The 19,327-nt window shown below is 39.2% G+C and overlaps 1 protein-coding gene across 1 annotated transcript; it reads left to right on the top strand.

Moving 5' to 3' along the window:
- Nucleotides 1-217: 217 nt before the first annotated feature.
- Nucleotides 218-18,072, top strand: LOC308401578 (von Willebrand factor A domain-containing protein 5A-like). Its single transcript, XM_080889852.1, has 23 exons — nucleotides 218-307; nucleotides 2,343-2,390; nucleotides 2,487-2,689; nucleotides 2,785-3,007; nucleotides 3,318-3,478; nucleotides 3,553-3,667; nucleotides 3,810-3,958; nucleotides 4,049-4,137; nucleotides 4,223-4,367; nucleotides 5,698-5,777; nucleotides 5,867-5,981; nucleotides 6,124-6,282; nucleotides 6,368-6,471; nucleotides 7,764-7,978; nucleotides 10,402-10,443; nucleotides 10,659-10,718; nucleotides 11,068-11,109; nucleotides 12,839-12,889; nucleotides 13,252-13,293; nucleotides 14,300-14,431; nucleotides 14,733-14,878; nucleotides 17,204-17,327; nucleotides 17,414-18,072. Exons 2-23 carry the CDS (start codon nucleotides 2,348-2,350, stop codon nucleotides 17,491-17,493), a joined length of 2,520 nt encoding a protein of 839 aa, XP_080745978.1. The 5' UTR covers nucleotides 218-307; nucleotides 2,343-2,347; the 3' UTR covers nucleotides 17,494-18,072.
- Nucleotides 18,073-19,327: the final 1,255 nt, after the last annotated feature.

The raw sequence follows: 19,327 nt of genomic DNA, 5'->3' as shown, positions 1-19,327 counted from the left end.
CACTTTAGCATAAAATATAATGCGTAAACATACCATTACAGACATATCTGAAACCGAACTGGAACTCTTAAACTCACTACTATCGTTAAAGCTTTTAATGTGTAAAGATAAAGTTGATAAGTTAATTTCCTGTTAGGGCATCTGTGAAGCCTCGCTCACTAAATGATCTCATTGGAGGGATGCAGCAGAAAGCCTCTGACGTCACCGGAGTAGAACTGCGTGCGCGTATTGTAGACGCATAAGCTTGAACTTCACACACATACTACAGATCGGTGCTTATCGGACACACAAATCCCTCTATTCAAAGGTATGCTTTTCTCCAATTCATTGTAACTTTTCTTTAGACGTTGTAACCTGACGCACTTCATAAAAAACGCCGTAAGAAGTGTGCTGACAGGAGCTGTATACAGATGCAGTCTGTATTTTCCTTTTTATTTACTGGCAGAATAATATCAAAACTTGTTCTGAGTCCAAAAAAAAATCTCAACCAGGGCTGCTGCAGTAGGCGGTGAAACGTAACGAGTTTGGGTACCTCATATTTCAGTGGCGAGAAACACAATTTGTTGTCTTTTCAAGCTAAATCGCGATGCTGTGGCCCAGTTAAACACGTTAATGCAGGGGTTTAAGACCCAAATAAACCCGGCGTGGTTTGCAGCGCCGCTGCAGGGGAGACGGACGCACCTGAGCTGCAACCAATCACGCCTCGCCGCCTTAACGTCTGTGCTATCTATGCTGTTGTGTTGGTATGTGTCGGGCTGTGAGCTGAAAAGCTACAGCCGGCTGTGCGTGAAAAGTGGTCAATAAAGAGATGCTGAAAAGCATGTTCATGCAAACATCATCGGGTCTGCCTGATATGTTTACAATGGGACTTCTACTCCTGAACCTCTGCGCATATCCCATATGCGCACAGCGTCTGCAAATCGGGGCTGTATGAAGTCACTTTAATCTTTACCAGGACTGTAAGCTGTCATCTGTGAGGCATGAGCGGTGTTTGTTTGTAACATAGTTACAGAGATATGCAAGCAGTTTCTTGAGCGTTTCTGTAAAAATAACAATCAATAAATTTGCATCATTTGCAAAAATCTTCTCACCTGTACTTAACCTTTTGTTTTTTTCTAACTCATCAGCCTGTCAATTAGACATCATCCCTGCTATATTTGTTGTTGGGGGGGGGAGTCAGAGATGATATAAATAATTAAGTAAAAAAAATAAGCTAGATTAGACATCTACATTATTGTAAATTATCCATCTTGATTTTTAGCACTTCTGATGATACGCTGTAACAGAAGTAAATCCTCTCCGGTGTCCCAGAACTTCCATTTGTCCAGCATATAAGATGACACAAAGCTGCTGCCATAAACACACACATTACTGGGAATATAGTTACTCAAAGATGACAAACTAGGGAAAAAAGAGATGGAAGCCCTGACTAAAACAAACAAAGAGGAAGAAGACCATGAATCAACCACACAATGTGCCATTGGATCCAGGCTTCTGTTCTGTAAAACTAGACTAACAGAAACCAAAACCAGGAGTAACGGTAACTCTCAACTCAACCTATACTTGATAAATAAAACTATTAAAGGAACAGAAAGATGAAACCGATGCTGATGGATTTTAGGTAGATGGAGAGGACCGAAACACCAGTTGGCGACCCCCATGTTGTGCTGTCTTCATGAGCGCCCACATTCAGCACTAAGAATAAATCACAGATGTGAGAGAGCAGGTTAATGAAGGTGACAATATAAACACAACAAGACGATGACCGGACCGATGCTCTCATGCCGCACATAGCAGCGCCCCAAACTTAATGCATGACCTGATGTGTATGATCGTGAAACATTAGGTCTGCTCCTAAACAGGGAGTCATTTCTAGCTTTGGACTTTATTTGGATTTAAGCTACAAATTAAGGTCATACAATCATCCTTATTTTTAATAAGAATTGTGGGAAAAGTAAAAAAAAAAAAAGGTTTAAATTACAAGTGAAAGACATGAACATGCCTTCATTTTATCTACTCCAATTCTGTCTGCTAAAGTTACAGCCAAAAGTTCATCCCCTACTTCCAGTTTATTTAAAGTTCAGCTGCCAGATGTTGAAAAAATTTATAGAGAAAAGGCTCTTGGATGCTTAATTGTTTTCTTTAAAACTTTGCAAAGCTTTTAAATCCTTATATTACGTAACTATTCCCTAGTTCTAGATTTAGATCTTAACTGTTTCTCAGTCAGATCCTCCTAACTATCATTGTCATCTGTTAGTTATTTGGCTTCTGGAGCCAAAATGAAAGCAACACTAAATTCTTTTATTTGGAGTAAATCTCTGTGGTGGTTGTCTCTTGCACAGGAACAATGGTGAGAGCCTGTGGTCTGCTAACTGCCCAAAAGGAACCAGGTAAAAAGTTGATGAAAATCCAAAATGGGCAGGAGACTAAACAAATTTTGAAGTTAATCAAAAACAGTTGTTTGGATGTTTATGTTTTTCTTTTAGTTCCTCTGAAGAGCATTGAGGTGGAGCTGGAGGTGAGGGACCATGTGGCTACAGTGGTCTCCACCCTGAACTACGAGAATAAGGAGGACAAACCATTAGAGGCTGTTGTTGTCTTCCCTCTGCCTGGAGACGCTGCTGTCTGTCATTTCAGTGCTAAGATCGGACAGACACAGATTGTAGCTGAGGTGAAGGAGAAACAGAAGGTGAGCTGGACAGTAAATATAACCTGATTATAAGTAAGATTCAAAATAACAATAAACACAGTGAATGTCACTGACATGTGTCACCTGTCCTTCAGGCTCATGAGGAGTATGATGATGCTCTGAGCTCTGGTCAGCAGGCCTTCCTATTGGAGGAGAGCGATCAGAGTCCAGATATATTCTCTCTGAGTGTGGGCAGTCTGCCTCCAGGAGAGAGCGCCTCCATCAGGTTGGAGTACGTGACTGAGCTGGCTGTGCAGGCTGATGATGGTCTGAGGTTCTGTCTGCCTGCTGTGCTCAACCCTCGATACCAGCCTCGGGGTAGGAACACTTCAAAATACTTGGACCAGAAATGGTTAAACCATATTAGGTCTTGAACCAACCTCACAACAGTGACAGAACACAATATATGGCAGAAAAAGCATCAAAGTTCAACTTTATTTTCTCGAAGAAAAGATACCACATAACACTGTGACTGTCAAACATATTTATCAGATTAGAAAAAATGTAAGACTTGTGCCAGCCTTGTACCTAATTTCCCTGAAACCTTTAATTGGACCAGATGTTTTTAGAAGCTTTAATATTTAATGCCTTATTGTTCACAGCATTTCTAACCTGATGTTGTGTACAGGTAGTGAAGGTGTTCAGGTGACTTCTGTTCCAGCCTCTCTGGTGCCCTACAGTCTGTCTTTCTCTGCCCGAGTGTCCTCTCCTCGTCCAATCTCTAAAGTAGAGTCCAACTGTTCCCTGGACCCTCTCCAGGACCTCAACACTGATCAAACCCAGGCCACGGTAGGTAGAGTGCTGCTGTGTCTGCTCTGTACTTATAACTGAGAACTAAATATGAATGTGTTTGTGGTGTGCAGGTCAAGCTGGCTGCAGGACACAAGTTTGACAGAGATGTTGAACTGCTGATTTATTACAAAGACGTCCACCAGCCCACTGCTGTGGTGGAGGCAGGACAGGCCTCTGCTGAGCCGGGTGAGTGGAAATGATAGGAGTAGTTGGTTTTCAAAGACAGATTTTTAATATCCCCATTCTTTCACTCAAAAGTTTGAATATGTATGAAAAAACCACTGAAAAGCAAATTTATATAAACTTTTTTCTGTCTGTTATTTTTCAGGCTCTCTGATGGCTGATCCAGTGGTGATGGTGAGTCTGTACCCTGAGTTTCCCCAGTCTGTGACGTCTTCAGTGGCTTCATGTGGAGAGTTTGTGTTGTTAATGGATCGATCTGGAAGTATGAGTAATTCTCGCATCAGCAGTGCCAGGGTATCCATAATATACTTACTCATAAACTCTTTAGTTTCAAATTGTTCCTCTCACACAGTGGCCTCACTATATTTTCAATGTTCTCTTAAGGATACTCTGCTGCTCCTGTTGAAGAGCTTACCAATGGGCTGCTATTTCAATATTTACAGTTTTGGGTCCAGATATGAACACATCTTCCCGTGAGTCTCTCCCAGCCCAACAAAGGTCCTTTTGTCCTTGACATGAAATACGTGCATGTTTGTATTGGTATTTGTGTGATGGCAGTAAGAGTGTGGAGTACAGCCAGCAGACCATGGAGGAGGCTCTAAATACAGTTGTGCAGATGGAAGCTAATCTCAGAGGAACAGAGATGCTGCAGCCCCTCAAACATATTTACAGCCAGCCCTGCATTCCCAATCAGCCTCGACAGGTAACACACCAGGTTAGGTTCAAACTTTCAGAGGGAGCTCAGCTCCCAAACATAATTTCATCCATACAGTTTCTTGTGATTAATATTAATGAAATATGCTTTTGCAAATGTCATCAACTGTTACCTTCTAAAGCAGCCTAACTGGTACGATGATCTATTCAGAGTGAATAATCAGAGATTTCTATCTAATCCACCCGTTGAAGCAAACTGGTAATAGCGTTGTTTTATATTAATTCATACAAACCCTCCCTTTATGATGCAGACTCAGCATTATATACCCCAATTTCACGAGTGGATAATAGATTTGTATTCCCTCACATGAATGTAATGACAGCCATCCTGTTCACCATGTTTAGATTGGTATGAATCCTGTAAAATGGACCCTTGTGCACCTCTTCCACCTCTGGCTGGAGCAGCTTCCCCACGTGGCTCCTCCACTGCTCTCGGCTGAGAAGTTTGAGGACACAGTAGTTGCTCTGTGGCTCTCCTCCGCGGGGCCGATATGAGCGCAGACACCGCGCCGGGCACTAGCCGCTCCCGCCCGAGGAGCAGGGATGGGTGTGGCAGCAGGCTGCATCTTGGTTGTTCGCACCCTGCTGCATGCCTGCCGCTGGGGAACCTGGTGGGGGTGTTGGTGGTGTCGGTCAGAACTGGATTAGAGCTGCCAGATTCGCAATCCTTTGTGTGCTGCAGTCAATCCAGTACCGGAGTTCTTTCTGCTTACGCTTCCTGGTTTCTGCACCACTGTGGCAAGAATGAGGCATGATGCGACCACGATTCTGCATTCTGAAACATCTTACTTTATTAAACGGTTGCTTTTTGTACAACTCGGCTCAGCTTCCCAGCTGCCAGCCACACGTACACAACAACAATACAACAGGACTTCACACCGCGCTTAAGCTGGGCAGGCGTGATTGCGATGCCACGCAGATGTGTCCACCTTCGCTGCTGTGGCACCGCCAGCCACGCCCTGCCAGAGTGCTCTGATGGAAATTTCCTTGAGCGCCCCCCAAAAGAGTCCAAACTCAACTATCTAACACACACACACAGTATGTTTGACTTCAGAAGACATTTCACTGACTTGAAAAAACTGAATAATAGCTGAATAATATAAACATGTTGTACATATGTCTCTTACCTCTGTGACATTATCATACTACCCTTCTTCCATCTTCTTAAGTACCATATTTTGAGTTCATATTAACCGTACATTGTTCTTTGCACATTACCATTAAAACATTTGTGTTTCTGAACCTAACTCAGCTCTCAGAACAAGCTGTGTGTTTCTGGGTCTGATGTTCTGCCCTTATGTGCCAACTCTCCTGTCTAGCTGTTTGTCTTTACTGATGGAGAGGTGTGGGACACCAAAGAAGTGATAGATCTGGTGAAGAGGAACTCAGATTCTCACAGGTGAAACCACAAAAACACAAGTACGTCTACACAATTACAGAATGTCCAACATGTCCTCTATGTACTTAAAGAAAACTGTTGTATTGCAGGTGTTTCTCTTTTGGGATTGGGGAAGGGGCCAGCTCTGCTCTCATCAATGGGATGGCCAAAGAAGGAGGAGGTCACGCTCAGTTCATCACAGACACTGACAGGATGCAAGCAAAAGTAAGATATTTAACACAATTAGAAGTCAAGCTAAACATCGCAGCAGCAGCAGCAGATCCATATTTGAGATCAGACCTGCAGTGAGTAAAATGTCTGTTCCAGCTGTTTGTGTATATTTGGAGAGTTTTTCTTTATTTTTCAGGTGATGCAGTCGCTGCGATTTGCTCTGCAGCCGGCTGTGGTCAACATCTCAGTCATATGGGATTTACCAAAGGAAGTGTCTGTCACTGTCCTCTCTCCACCAATCACTGCACTTTTTCCAGGTCAAAGGTCACTGATTTATGCCCAGCTCAGTGGACAGGTAGGAGCAGCAGCCTCTCATGTTGTTGTTTAGATATTTGATGACAGTAATTAACGTGACTTCTGACCCTGTGGTTTTGTGTCAGAGCTCAGAGGCAGCAGAGGGCTGTGTGACGGTGAAGTACAGCCTGGCAGGTCATCCCTCTGAGAACCAGCTGCACTTCAGTCTCAGCCCTGCAGAGGACACTGGGTAAAACAGAGTTTTGATATAAACAGCACTGTTCTGTGGATCATGACTTTAGACTTAAAGTTGCTAAGTGTGAAACATATGACACTATCCAGTTAATCCCTCCCATGTTCTATTTCTAACCTCTTTTACTTGACCTTGACGATCACGTCAATGAGGTCATAAATAACTTATAAATTCAAATTTTATTTGTTCCATACACAGTACAACATGTAGTGAAATACTTGTGTTTGAGCTGCGGACAGGCTGCAGACGTAGCCGCTCCATCCCCGGGCTTTGTTTTAACATGGGGGTCTAGCCAGGACCCTTACTGGATACCGGATACTGGAGTCTATTTTCAGGAGGGAAGATGTTATCAGAACTAGTGTGTAATCGGGACTTTGCATAGATGCTTAAAGCTCTTATTGCAGTGCCAAAACTTTGTCTCTGTCCTAAAACTCCTCCCTCTGTCCTCACGCTGACTGTTTAGAGGTGAACCCCACTTATTGTTCCACTTATTGCTGTGCCATTAGCAAATGTTAGTGCGCAGCTGTGTTTATTATGTTTATTTTCATGAATGGTCGGATGGTCCTCACAGTGAATTATGGGAGAGCATTTTCTCCTCCCTTTCTGTAAAGGATGGTCCAGTGTATCCTCTGCTCAAGGAAGCAATAAAAGAAGCATTGAAGCGCCATTCCTTAGTACTTACAGAATTGAGCAGCTCTTATTATGGTCGCTTTGCCGATATTTCAGTCATGTCTCTCAGTTAAGAACCCTCCAAAGCAAAATTAACTTTTGGAACGTATCTATTGCCTCAGTCTATTTTTGTCCTTTGTCAGAACATCAGCTCACTTTCCCTTCCTGTCTCTTAGCTCCAGTGCTTCTTACTGTAAGTATTAGTTCCCAGTTTAGGTTTCGGTAGTTTATAGCTTTCCGTTTCCTTTTGAACTTTATGTTCCACATTTCATCAGTTTCACCTTCAGTTTAATAAAAGGCTCGCATGTTGAATTTAGGTCATAATAGAGGCCTCCTGTCCATATACTGCACAGTGCAACGAGTGGAAAATAATTATATCGTTTTATCTGTTTTCACTTGAAATGCCACCATGAGCTTCTGTTCTGTGGACTGAGATTTCCACTAGGAGATTTTCTCTTGGTGTGAGCATTTGTCACCATTCATGTTATCACTGTGATTCTTATATAAAGCAGTGGGTTTATCTCCATCTATGTTTGACCTTAGAAAGCATACAATATAATAAAAACAGAGAAGTCACTGGTAAACAGCTGTAGTAAAAATATGTCCGTACTTCTTTACAGATTAACAGTCCACAAGTTGGGTGCTCGGACTCTGATTCGTTCCCTGGAGGAGGGAGAACACAGAGGATGGCAAGACACAAAAGTGAAGGAGAAGGTGGTGCAGCTCAGTGTCCAATCGGGAATAAGCAGTTCACTGACTGCCTTCATTGCTGTCTTCAATAACAATGGCGAGGCGATTCAAGGACCTCTTCTGCACAAAAATATTTTAAAACACGGTGAGTTTTTAAAAGCAAGAACTAAAACTTTCACCCACAAGTCTGAAGATCAAAATTACGGTGCACGAATAAAGGGAGTGCAGTGATTAAAAATAGTTTTATAAGATGACTTGAAAACAAGCTCATTAAACTAAAAACCAAAATATTAAGGGGGGAAAAACCCATTGGTCAACACTGACAGTGTACCAAATAAAGGATGGCCAGCTAGAGGTCTATATACTGTGGGGCCCATTCAGGAGGCAGCTGAATGGGTTTGCAGAGAGGGCAGACTGAACAAGGGACTAAATAGATGAATGAAAAACATATAAAACAGCAATGACATCCAAATGTCATTCCGACTGGTGACGTGTAGTCGGATGGTAACAAAGACAGAGAGGGTAGTCAGAACGGACACGATTGAACTGCCAGAAACTACTTTGGAATCTCACAGGCAAATGGGAACCATCAAGAGGCCTCTAGAAGACACCGAGGGTAAGGCAAGTCCTGAGGAGTATGCTAAATGAGAAGAACAAGATCTGGGAATCAACACCTGCAAGAAAGCTCCTTATCATGCATGGGGTTTCAGCCCAAGTCCAGCATCCTGAAACTTTTCGCTAAGCGAAAGGAAGCGGGCCAAGGACTGGTGAGTGTCAGAACCACTATCCAGGATGAAAAAAAGAAAAAGGAGCCATGAGTATATCAGGAAGATGACCACAACTGATCACGTACATAGGGAATACTCCAGGCAGCAGAAACCTGAGAAAGAAAAGGAGGAAAAAGAGGAACCATCATGGAAGTATAGGTCCATGCAGGGCAAGTAGCACTGACAGATAGAAGAAGTGACTGATATCGAGAAATCCGAACAGTGGCTGGACAAAACTGAACTGAAAGACTAATCATGGCAACACAAGATTCATAAGGGCTGGAGTCTACCACACCAGGCAAGACCCCAGGTGTAGGTTATGCAAAGTTTTCCCTGAGACCTTCCAGCACGTAATTGCAGGGTTTAAGATGCTAGCAGGCGGGGCTTACAAGGAAGACCATAACCAAGTTGCCGGCATAGTATAGAGGAATATCTGCGCCGAGTATGGCCTGGAAGTTGAGTTCAAAATGGGTGGTTGAGAGAGACCAGACTAAGATCCTGTGGGACCAGATACAGATGGACAAACTCACTTGGTGATGGCTAACCAATCAGACCTAGTAGTGCTAGAAAAGAAGAGGAAAACCAGCCATAGTGATAGATGTAGCTATACCAATCAATAGCAAAATCAGGCAGAAGGAAACTCAAGAAAGTCGAGAAATACAAATGGCTGAGAGAGGAGCTTTAGAAGATTTGGAGGTTGAAGACAACAGTGGTCCCAGTGGTAACTGGAGCATTTGGAAGTGACTTCCAAACTGGTTGACTTGCTCCAGGAGATCCCAGGATTGACATCTGAGATCTTAACAGATATCTACTCACACATTTTTTGGGGGGTCAGAAATATAAATTAACACAATACTGTCCGTGCTATGGAAAAAGAATTTGTCACAATATAAACAGGCAATAGAGCAACAATCCTCACAATCTCTGTGATCCAGGACCTTCTAATTACTCAAATTATAAAATGTTGAAAAACATCAGTTGTTTGATGCTAAATGTTTTACTGCCATAATTTTAGTTAATGTATTTTATTTTGCATTACGCATATTTTCTGTCAATAGGACATTTATTTTAGAAATTCTCATGTAGGATCTATGAGATGCACACCCATTTTGAAGCATGAGCATGGCAAGTTGAAGCCGGGAATGTTAAAGGTTTCTTAAAAGTATCTGTACATTGCTCATTTCAGCCTCTAAACATGGGTCAGCCCACGAGGTATGTTTTATGTCATATAGATCATTTTATGTCTCTATTGTACCTGTTTTACTATCTCATTGAATGTTATGGTTTTTTTTAGTTTGATGGTAGCGTAGTTTGTGATCAAGGTGATGCTGTAACAATATCAACCCAAGATTGTACAACTCGCATAAAAGTCAACTTCATGCCATCAGTAAAAAGAACTCTTTACTGACTTTAAGAAGAGGTGGAAGTCATGATATCCAAACATCCATCTAACCATTAAAAAAGATTCAATGGACCTGATCTATGAAAACATTAACCATTAACTAGCCTGTAAACACTGAATAAACCAATAATTCTGTTGCAAAGTTAACATGATTGGAACTGAAATATGAATCTTGTTTTTATACACTGTTTCTATAACTTTTTGTGATATTTTAAATATTGTTAAATGGCACTTATTAAATCACAGTTTGCAAAAAGCCCCACTTTGTTGACATTTTAATCAGCTTCATTTTATTCGTACATTTTACAACCGACTGTTATGATTGATGGTATGATGTTTAACTTAATGTGTTTACCGTCCATCTTTAGGATCTAAAAATGCCTTCTTTTCTTGCTACAGATTACGTTGATTGCACTCTGAGTCCTTACCAGGATTATGAAGGTAAGCAAGTAGCTAAATACAACAGATATTGTTTCTCTAAACTTTTGATATTTTAAATATTACTGAAAAACTTGTACCTTTGGTTATGAATCATTGTGCATAAAAAAAACAGTGATTTATAACACTTTGAACATTTTTATGAATACATTTTAAACTGTTGTCATGATTTTAGTTTTAGATTTCTTTATAATTTCTTTACCTCCCCTCTCTTTTAGATCTCCAAGAGCCTTCCCTTCTTACCATGGGTTACATGTATGCTGATCAGGAATCTTATGGCAAGCTAAGTTTTGTTTGTTTTTTATTTCTCTAAATGCTGGTGAACACTGAACAAACCAACATTTCTGTGGCACAGTTACTGCTGAACCCATTTGCAACATTAATGAAAAGAATTGTTACTATACATTTTTGTGATACTTTAAATCTTACTGAAAGTTGCACTGTTGTAATAAGTTATAAATCACAGTGTGTGAAAAGAAAAACGTTTTTGACATTTTGAACATTTTAACAAGCTTATTATTGTAAATACATTTTAAACTGATTGCTGTGATTCATAGTATGAGGCTTAGCGTAATGTCTTTAACTTCTCGCTTTTGGATCTGAAAATGCCTTTCTTAATTGCAACAGATTACGTTGGTTGCACCCTGAATCCTTATCAGAATTGTGAAGGTAAGTAAACGGCTAATTATAGCACAACATTCATAAATAGATTTCTATAAATGGAATAACTGCCTGTAAACACTGACCGAACCAATATTCCTGTGGGACAGTCGGTATTTAACTGGTTTGCAGCTTTATTGTGAAAAGCTGTTCCTCTAAATTACGGTAATATTACTGAAGAACCTGCAGCCTTGTAATGGCATATGAATCACTGTATAAAAAAAAATAAATAAATAATCACACTATTTTGATATTTTAATAACCTTTTTATTATAAGAACAGGCTAAACTGATCATTGCCATTGGTGGTACAAAATTTAGTTGTAATGTTGTCACTTCTCCCTTCGTTTTGTGCCTGGAAAAACCTTCTTTAGTTACTGCAGATTACAGTCGTTTCATGCTAAAGTGTTCTTGGACTACTTCTACAAGGGAGTCATAGATAGATTGATAGATAACTCATAACATTATTACTCCCTACCTAATATTGTGTTGGTCCCCCATTTCCTATAAAACAGTCCTGACAGTCCAGTTCCCGGATGGTATACTGGGGTATCTGGTCTTACATCCCAGTCTCGGGGAACAGAAGCACAACATAAGGGTTAACCCTCAAGGTGGAGTTTTATTGCTACCAAAACTAACAGTGCTAACTCTGGGGTGAACAAAGGCTAAAATAATAAACAAAACAAGCTATTCCAAAAGAAGCTGCTACCTAAACCCTGCATGAAACAAAAGCCAAATAAAAGACAACCACTACCCTAACTCCCTAATTTAATGAACAAGAGAAAAGGTAAAGAAAACAATTAGGCAGTTCATCCCTTCTGCTTTAGTGCTTATTTAGTGGAAAAGAGTATTTACAACACTGTTTACAAAACTTGACGGTTCTCTGAAGACACGCACAAAAATTTGTCACAGAGGGTTTGGAGGCCAACGACAGGTCTATGTAATTATTTTTGTGCCATTGTTCTGAGCACATGTTAAAAAAAATTTGCAAGTACAAGTGTTGCATTTTGAGGAGAAATTTATTTTGAGCGAAGAAAAACTAAATTTGAGCAAACAAAATTCTTCTTCTTTGCTATTATCCATATACACACACAATAACAGCCCCTCTCGCTCGATTGATAACGACACCACATATTTGCAAAAGTGTTCTAACGTTTTTGGAGATGCCCGTTACCCACCAGCTGACTGCACAGCTGGAGTGGCCATTGGCCGATAGTGATTTTTTGTTTTTATGTTTGTTTGTTTTTGTAACAATATAAACTATGAAGGTGGTGGATTTGCAAAGTGGTCATGATGGACTCTGGACTCAGGGATCCATATCCTGCTGAATGAGACTGTAGTCATTGGAGTTTCTTTTTTTTTTTCTTGCCTTGATTGACCTGATCTATTATTTAAGAATAAAAAAACAAAAAGCTGAATGAGAAAGAACAACACATGATTTTCTATAAAAGAACAACATAACTGCCTGGAAACACATGAAAAAATAAATGCTATTTAACTTGTTTGGGACTTAAAAACAAACAAAACAAACAAAACAAACAAAACGCTGTTCCTCTACATTTTTGTGATATTTTAAATATTACTGAAGAACATACACACTTGGAATGAGTTATGAATCACTGTGTGTAAAAGCCCCACATTTAAAATTTTTATTATAAATACCTTTTAAACTGATTTTTATGATTCATTATGAGATTTTTAGTTATGTCTTCCCCTACCCTCTTTTATATATCTCAAAGAACCTTCCTTTCTTGCCATAGGTTACATGGATGCTGATCAGGAATCTGGTGGTAGGCAAAAGCTAACCTTTTTGTTGGTTTGTTTTGGTTTGTTTTTCTTCTCTAAATGCTGGTAAACACTGAACAAACCAACATTTCTTTGTGATACAAATACTATGCTATTCATTTGCAATTTACATATAAAATGTTGCCCCTATAAATCTTTGCGACACATTAAATCCTGTGGAAAAAAAGTTGCACTGTTGTAAGGAATCACAGTGTGTTAAAATGTTCACTTTTTTTCTTTTTTTTTTTTTTACAATTTTGAACATTTAACAAGCTTATTTATTTTAAGTTTTTAAGTTTTAAATGGATTGTTGCGATTCATGGCATGAAGCTTAGCTTAATCTCTTTACCTTCTTTGTTTTCCACAGATTACATGGATTGCGCACTGCCTCTTGATCAGGATTATGAAAGTGAGCAAAAATTCTAAATAAAACAGAAACACAGATGTGTGTTTATGTTCTGTAATTAGAGTGACTGCCTGTAAACACTGAACAAAACATTTCTGTAGCACAGTTACTGTTTAACTTTTTTGCAACTTTAACATGAAAAGTTAATTCTTTTTTGTGATATTTTAAATCCTGCTAAAGAACTTGTGCCTTTGAAATTAGTCATTAAACAGTGTAAAAAGCCACACATTTAAATATTTTCAGGTATTTCAACAATCTTATATTATTATAGTATAGCATTATAGTTATTAAGTTGAAGTCTTGAAGACACAAACGTTTCAGTTATTCTAAAATTATGTTTAACTTACTTATCTCAATCAGAAGACATGCCCTGTGCTAAAGTTAAATTTAAAAGCTAAATGCTATAGAAAGTGTTTTTTTTTTATTTTTTTATGAATACATGGCTGTAAACACTGAAATAACTACCGCCTTTTTGTGGAACAGTTGACATTTGCCTTTTCCTTTGTAGTCATTAACAATTTGCCCATGTTAAGTAGTACTTAAGGTGAATCATTTTATTACCATAAAAATCCAGTTTTTAGTAGTTTCATTTCTTAATTCTCATGTCAGAAACATTTACTATTTATTTTAAAACCTTGAAGTGAAAAAGTGTTTTTAGTGTTGTGACACATCTTTTAAAAAAGAAAAGAAAAACAGAACAATGAAAAAAATAACCTTTCCAAAGAAATTGTCCTACATTACAAGTTACAAACCATTACACTGGGTGACAGTTTACTTAGGACCCCCACATTACGTGGAATTGGAGGGCTTTTATTTGCCTTGTTTTAGACAGGCATTGTTGCCCATGGTCATGGATGTGGATTTCTGTTTATTGTGGAGGAATGAACTTAATCAAATGTTCATCATTTTAAAGGAAGCTTGTATCAAAACACCAAAATCCGATGTATTATGCATTTAATAACAGTAAATTGATCTATATCAGGGTTTTGTTTATCTGTTCTCTCACCAGCTTCTAGCTACAAACCTAGAAATAAGTCTGACAGCAAGACAGGGGTATTTACTCAGATGAAGAAGATACTAAGTGACTTTTGGAAATCTTGTAAGACGGTGGCTGATGGTGCTCTAAAATCTGTGTCTGAAGGTAATGTTAGATGTAAGTAGATAAATCCAATAAACTATCAGCTTCCATCATTTACAGAATGTCAGACAGTTGTAGTTGGCTCATCACATGTATGTGTAGTGTGTGCTAGTGGATCAGGAAAAAGAAAATAATAATATGAAAATATAGTCAACAAAAACTTGAATGAGGCATTTAAATATATTACAAATGTTTCAAAGTTTATGGTGGTTTATGGATTGCTTTATATTGTAGACTTTTTATGTCTTCACATGTAGAATAATTATAATCAGGTCCAGCTTTTGTTTCATCTTTGGTTTTTCAGCTTCTGTGTCTGAGCAGCAAACCAGAGATCCTTTGCTGCATTTAGTCTCCCTCCAGGAGGCAACTGGCAAGTGGTTGCTTGATCCAGCTCTGCCTACTGCACTGGGAAAGACGAACGAGGAGGTGGAGAAGTCAAAGCCAGTATTGGTGGGTTGCTGTAAATTTAAATCATTATATAAAGTGATAATATAAGATTTCATAGTATGAAACCTAATTAAAAATGTTCATATATAACACAAAGTTTTTGGGTGCCGTCATGGAAGGGACTGTACCTGGAGACATTGTGAAAGGAGTGATTGGGGGGAATGGCCTGTTTGCTCTAAATGAGAATGATGTTTTGTTATTGGACTTCTGTACTAGGTACAGGTTGGCCAACCAAACAATATGTTTTAGTGTAAGGTTGATTGTAAGTGTACTTTGTGCCAGAGCAAAAGGTCAGTGGTTGGTTTTGTTTTTGTATCTGATCAGAGGCAGTATGTCTTGCACACTTTGGTGGAGAGCAATGCTGTCAACTGACTGCCTAATGGTGAGTCGGACTAGATGGCAGGGAGGACTGCTAGACAGTCCTAGAAAACCTAAATGGGTAAAGAGGGAGGTTTTGGACCTCCCACAGGATGCAAGAGTAACGAGAGAGGCTGTAAAGGTTAAGGAGTAGGCTTTCTAGACTGGGTTGGCCCAGGGATACTCCCGAAGCAGGTATTGTGGGGCCAAATGGGGTGGCTTCAATAGTTGAACAGAACTTCAAGCAAAAACCTGGGTGTGGGATGAGTTCAGAGAAGCTATGGAGGAGGACTTTTGGCAGGCATCAAAGAAGGTCTGTCAAGCTATCTCAGTACTCAGGAGGGAAAAGCTGGGTTTGGCCCAAGCCATGTTTAGTTGGGGAGGAGAACTGCTGTCCCGTGGAGGAAAAGGCATGTTGAGGAACTCTAAAACCCAAGCAAAACGTTCCATATGAAGGAAGGAGAGCCTGAACACTTGGGGTAAGTCTCACCGGTTACACTTGCAGACGGTCACCAGGATTGTTGAGAAGCAGGAGGAAGGGTTACCTATATGCGCTTTTAATGTTGGGACAGTGCCTGTGGAGTGGCAGTCCAGGGTGGTGGTTCTCATTTTATTATTATTATAAGAAATTATTGGGGTATTATGCTGCTTAGCCTCCCAGGGAAAACTTAATTCAGGGTATTTTGAAAAGATGTTCCGTCCAATCATTGAACAGGAGGAGGAGCAGGAAGGTTGCCTGTTGTTTTCGATCCTATTCTAAAATTTCAAGAAGGACATCTGCTTTGGGAATCTCAGAATAACATCTGTTTTTTTGCAAATAATATATATATATATATGAGAATGATGTATATATATATATATCATCATCATATATATATATATATATATATATATATATATATATATATATATATATATATATATATATATATATATATATATATATATATATATATATATCTCAACCAACATAATCTGTCGCAATTAAGTGATATATGTGGTTCTGTATGCTTCATTGGAGCGTGACCTTCTGTGTTACATTAGCACACATCTATTCCATTCAACCACTGATACTTTTCACTTCTCATATCCCATGCTTGTTATTTCCTTTTTTTGAATAAAGTAATGATTAGCAACACAATCTGTCTTGTCTTCCCTCTGTCATTTGCCATGGGCCAGCTTGTGACAGTATCCACTGGAGCAATTTGTCACAGTTTGAAATGGTTGGTATGAGAGTCAGCACCTCCAAGTCTGAAGTCATGATTCTTTGTTGGAAAGTGGTGGGATATTTCCTGGATTCTTGTGGTTAAGAGAAATGTGAGCCAAAACGTGAATCTTTCAATTATCCAGTCCATTTACATCCCAGCCCTCACCTATGATCATGAAATATGTGTAATGACCATAGAATAAGGTCATGACTGCACACGCGGCTGAATTAAGTTTGCTCCGTAGGGCTCAGTCTTATAGATGGGGTGAGAAGCTCTGACATGTAGACAAATCTTGAACTAGAACTGCTGTTCCTCCATCTCAGACAGAGTAGGTCGAGGTAATTTAGCCATCTGTAAGGATGCTTCCTGGGCGCCTTCCTTTGTGAATATTTAGAGCATGACCAAAAGGGAAGAGACCCCGGGAATCTGCTGGAGAAATTATATTCCTTGTCTGGTCCTGGAATGCACTTGGATCTCCCAGAAGGAACTGGAAAATATATGGATTAGTCTGCTGCCACTATGACCTACTTCAGATGAGCATAACATAAAGATGGATACAACTATAACATAAACAAATTACATTGAAGGGAGCAAATGGAGCAAAAAATATTTATTATCAGTCAAAGTATTTCAGTGCCTTCTTTCAGATTATTTATGTTTTCAAAGTGGTAGGAAACAAGATCATAATCATTGGGTAGCATTTTCCATGTGAAGGATTGTGTTCTGTCTATATCATTTGATTTTGTTTGATTTGGTGAATTAGGCCAACAAGGAAATTTGGGCTACCATTCTGGCTCTGATCTGGCTTCATGGTTTAAAGATGGATTCAAAGAATGAGTGGGATCTTCTGGCTATGAAGGCTGCCTCATGGCTCCGTGCTCAGAATGGTAGTAACCCTTATGAAAGTGCTAAAGTGCTTTTTAACACTGGTTGATGCCACACTCAGCTGTCTTTCTTTGTTTTGTGTTTTCAGCACCATGGGTGACAGAGTGTGTGGAAGCTGCAAATTTACTGTTGGGTTGCAGCGTGATGAAAGAAGCTCTGGGACTCTGAGGGATTTCTTATGAACCCTTTTCCAATAGTACCTACTTGATTTGGGTCAGCACGGCTCAACTCTGTTTTTAGCCTTTTCCATTAAGTGATAGTATCTGGTAGTGGATAGTTTTTTAGTACCTCCTCAGCCGGGGTTCCAAGCGATCCATGCAAGTAGAAAATGTGACATCAACAGACTGCGTGCCACAAATTGATTAGTCAGAGGTGTCACTCGATGAATCATGAGAGCGTCTATTTAATGACTAACCAACTAAACTGTCATTTTTGAAACCTAACAACAAGGGCAATGGCTACACTAAAGACAACACTGTGATCACTGACTCTGCCAAAAAGCCACAGACTGAGCAACAGGTATAACACTACCTTTCTTGTGGCGTTCGTGTCACATACAAATGATATTACAGTCATGCCTGCTTACCTGATGAATGGTTGTTGTCTGCCACTAATTTTAGTATATCACCTTTGTGATTCATTTTATTACTTTGGTTCAAAAATGTCGTGCAGAGAAAGGGACACTCCAAAACAAACAACAAACACATCTCCTACTACTGTCCAAGTTGCGGCATTTTTTTATTTACTTAGTCAGTTATTAGTTATCGGTGCAAAATCTCCACGTACTGACAAGTACTGTAATTCTATGAATACATCGAGAAGTTAAACAAGAGAAACTGTATGCAGGTGGATTATGGCAGTTCTGTTTTTACAATAATAAAAATCAATAATCAGCAAGTAAAACCTTGATTTGTGACTTTTATTCTATTTCATTATTTATTTTTTAAATCCTGTCTGGCAGCTTTGCAATCAGAATTGTGATCTGAATGCATTTTTGCTTTTTTTTTTAATAACATTAAACTTTTGGATATATGCTACTATAGTAGCATAGGGCCACTGAAGGTATAAAAAAATAAAGGGGAAGGCTGTGCGTGTGTGTCAGTTATTTTTTTGTGCAGTGGTTTTTATGCACTGGTTTATCTGGTAGGTATTAAATATTATAAATATTTAAATACACCAAATATTTAATAATTTAATAAAAAAAAATTCTACCTGTTGTAGCTAAGAAGCCACCCACAGGCCCTTTGCTGACATTAATCTCCCTCCAGCAGGCGTCTGGCTGCTGATTGCTTGATGCGCCTCTGGCTATTGCACTGGGTAAGACCAGCAGTGAGGTGGAGAAATCAGTGCCTGGAAAGGTGACTTGTTCATCTTAATAAATAAAATCAAAAACTGATAATTTGAGATACTGTTATAATAATAATAATGATAATATAGCAAAATTTGAATACAAACACATGATGTATAAAAATGTATGGAACGACCAGACAACATTATGTGTGCGTTATCATTTGTTTTAATTATATAATTAGAATTGTTATATATTTGTATTGTACATTGGTATTTGAAATTTGTGTTTACCGTTGTAAACAAATAAATAGATAAATCAGAATTGTTCTCATAACATTGATAAAGTAAAGACAGCTACTGTAGCAGCTCTTTCAGAAAGACTGTTCCTTACTTTTCTCTCCCCCTTTCTGGTGATGAAATTCATACTTTGTTACTTGTTTAACACATAAAGACTATAAGAACATTTTCCCAGGTTTCCCTCTGTAGCCACCCTACAGTCTTCTGTACCAAGACTTTTAAACGCAGGGTTCAGGTCCTGATGACTGTGTTCTCAGAGCTAAGGCTGCGAAAAAAGCTCCACCCACATCACAACAAGTAAGTGGAGAATATCAGATAGAGGTGACATATCAGTTGAGTCTGTGCTGTGTGAACACTTTGGCCTTTAATATTTACAAACGGGGACGGCAGTAAACCATCTGACATCTGACACACA

This window comes from Rhamphochromis sp. 'chilingali' (genome assembly GCF_963969265.1).
Source record: "Rhamphochromis sp. 'chilingali' genome assembly, chromosome: 8".
NCBI classification, from domain to species: domain Eukaryota; kingdom Metazoa; phylum Chordata; class Actinopteri; order Cichliformes; family Cichlidae; genus Rhamphochromis; species Rhamphochromis sp. 'chilingali'.
Note: the sequence above shows the minus strand (reverse complement) of the source record. Positions and strands in the feature narration are given on the sequence as shown.

Coding starts and splice junctions, on each gene's coding strand:
- LOC308401578 (XM_080889852.1), top strand. CDS start 2,348: ATGGTGAGAGCCTGTGGTCTGCTAACTGCCCAAAAGGAACCAG. Junction 2,690..2,784: donor AGGTGAAGGAGAAACAGAAG/GTGAGCTGGACA, acceptor CCTGTCCTTCAG/GCTCATGAGGAGTATGATGA. Junction 4,138..4,222: donor AGATATGAACACATCTTCCC/GTGAGTCTCTCC, acceptor GTGTGATGGCAG/TAAGAGTGTGGAGTACAGCC.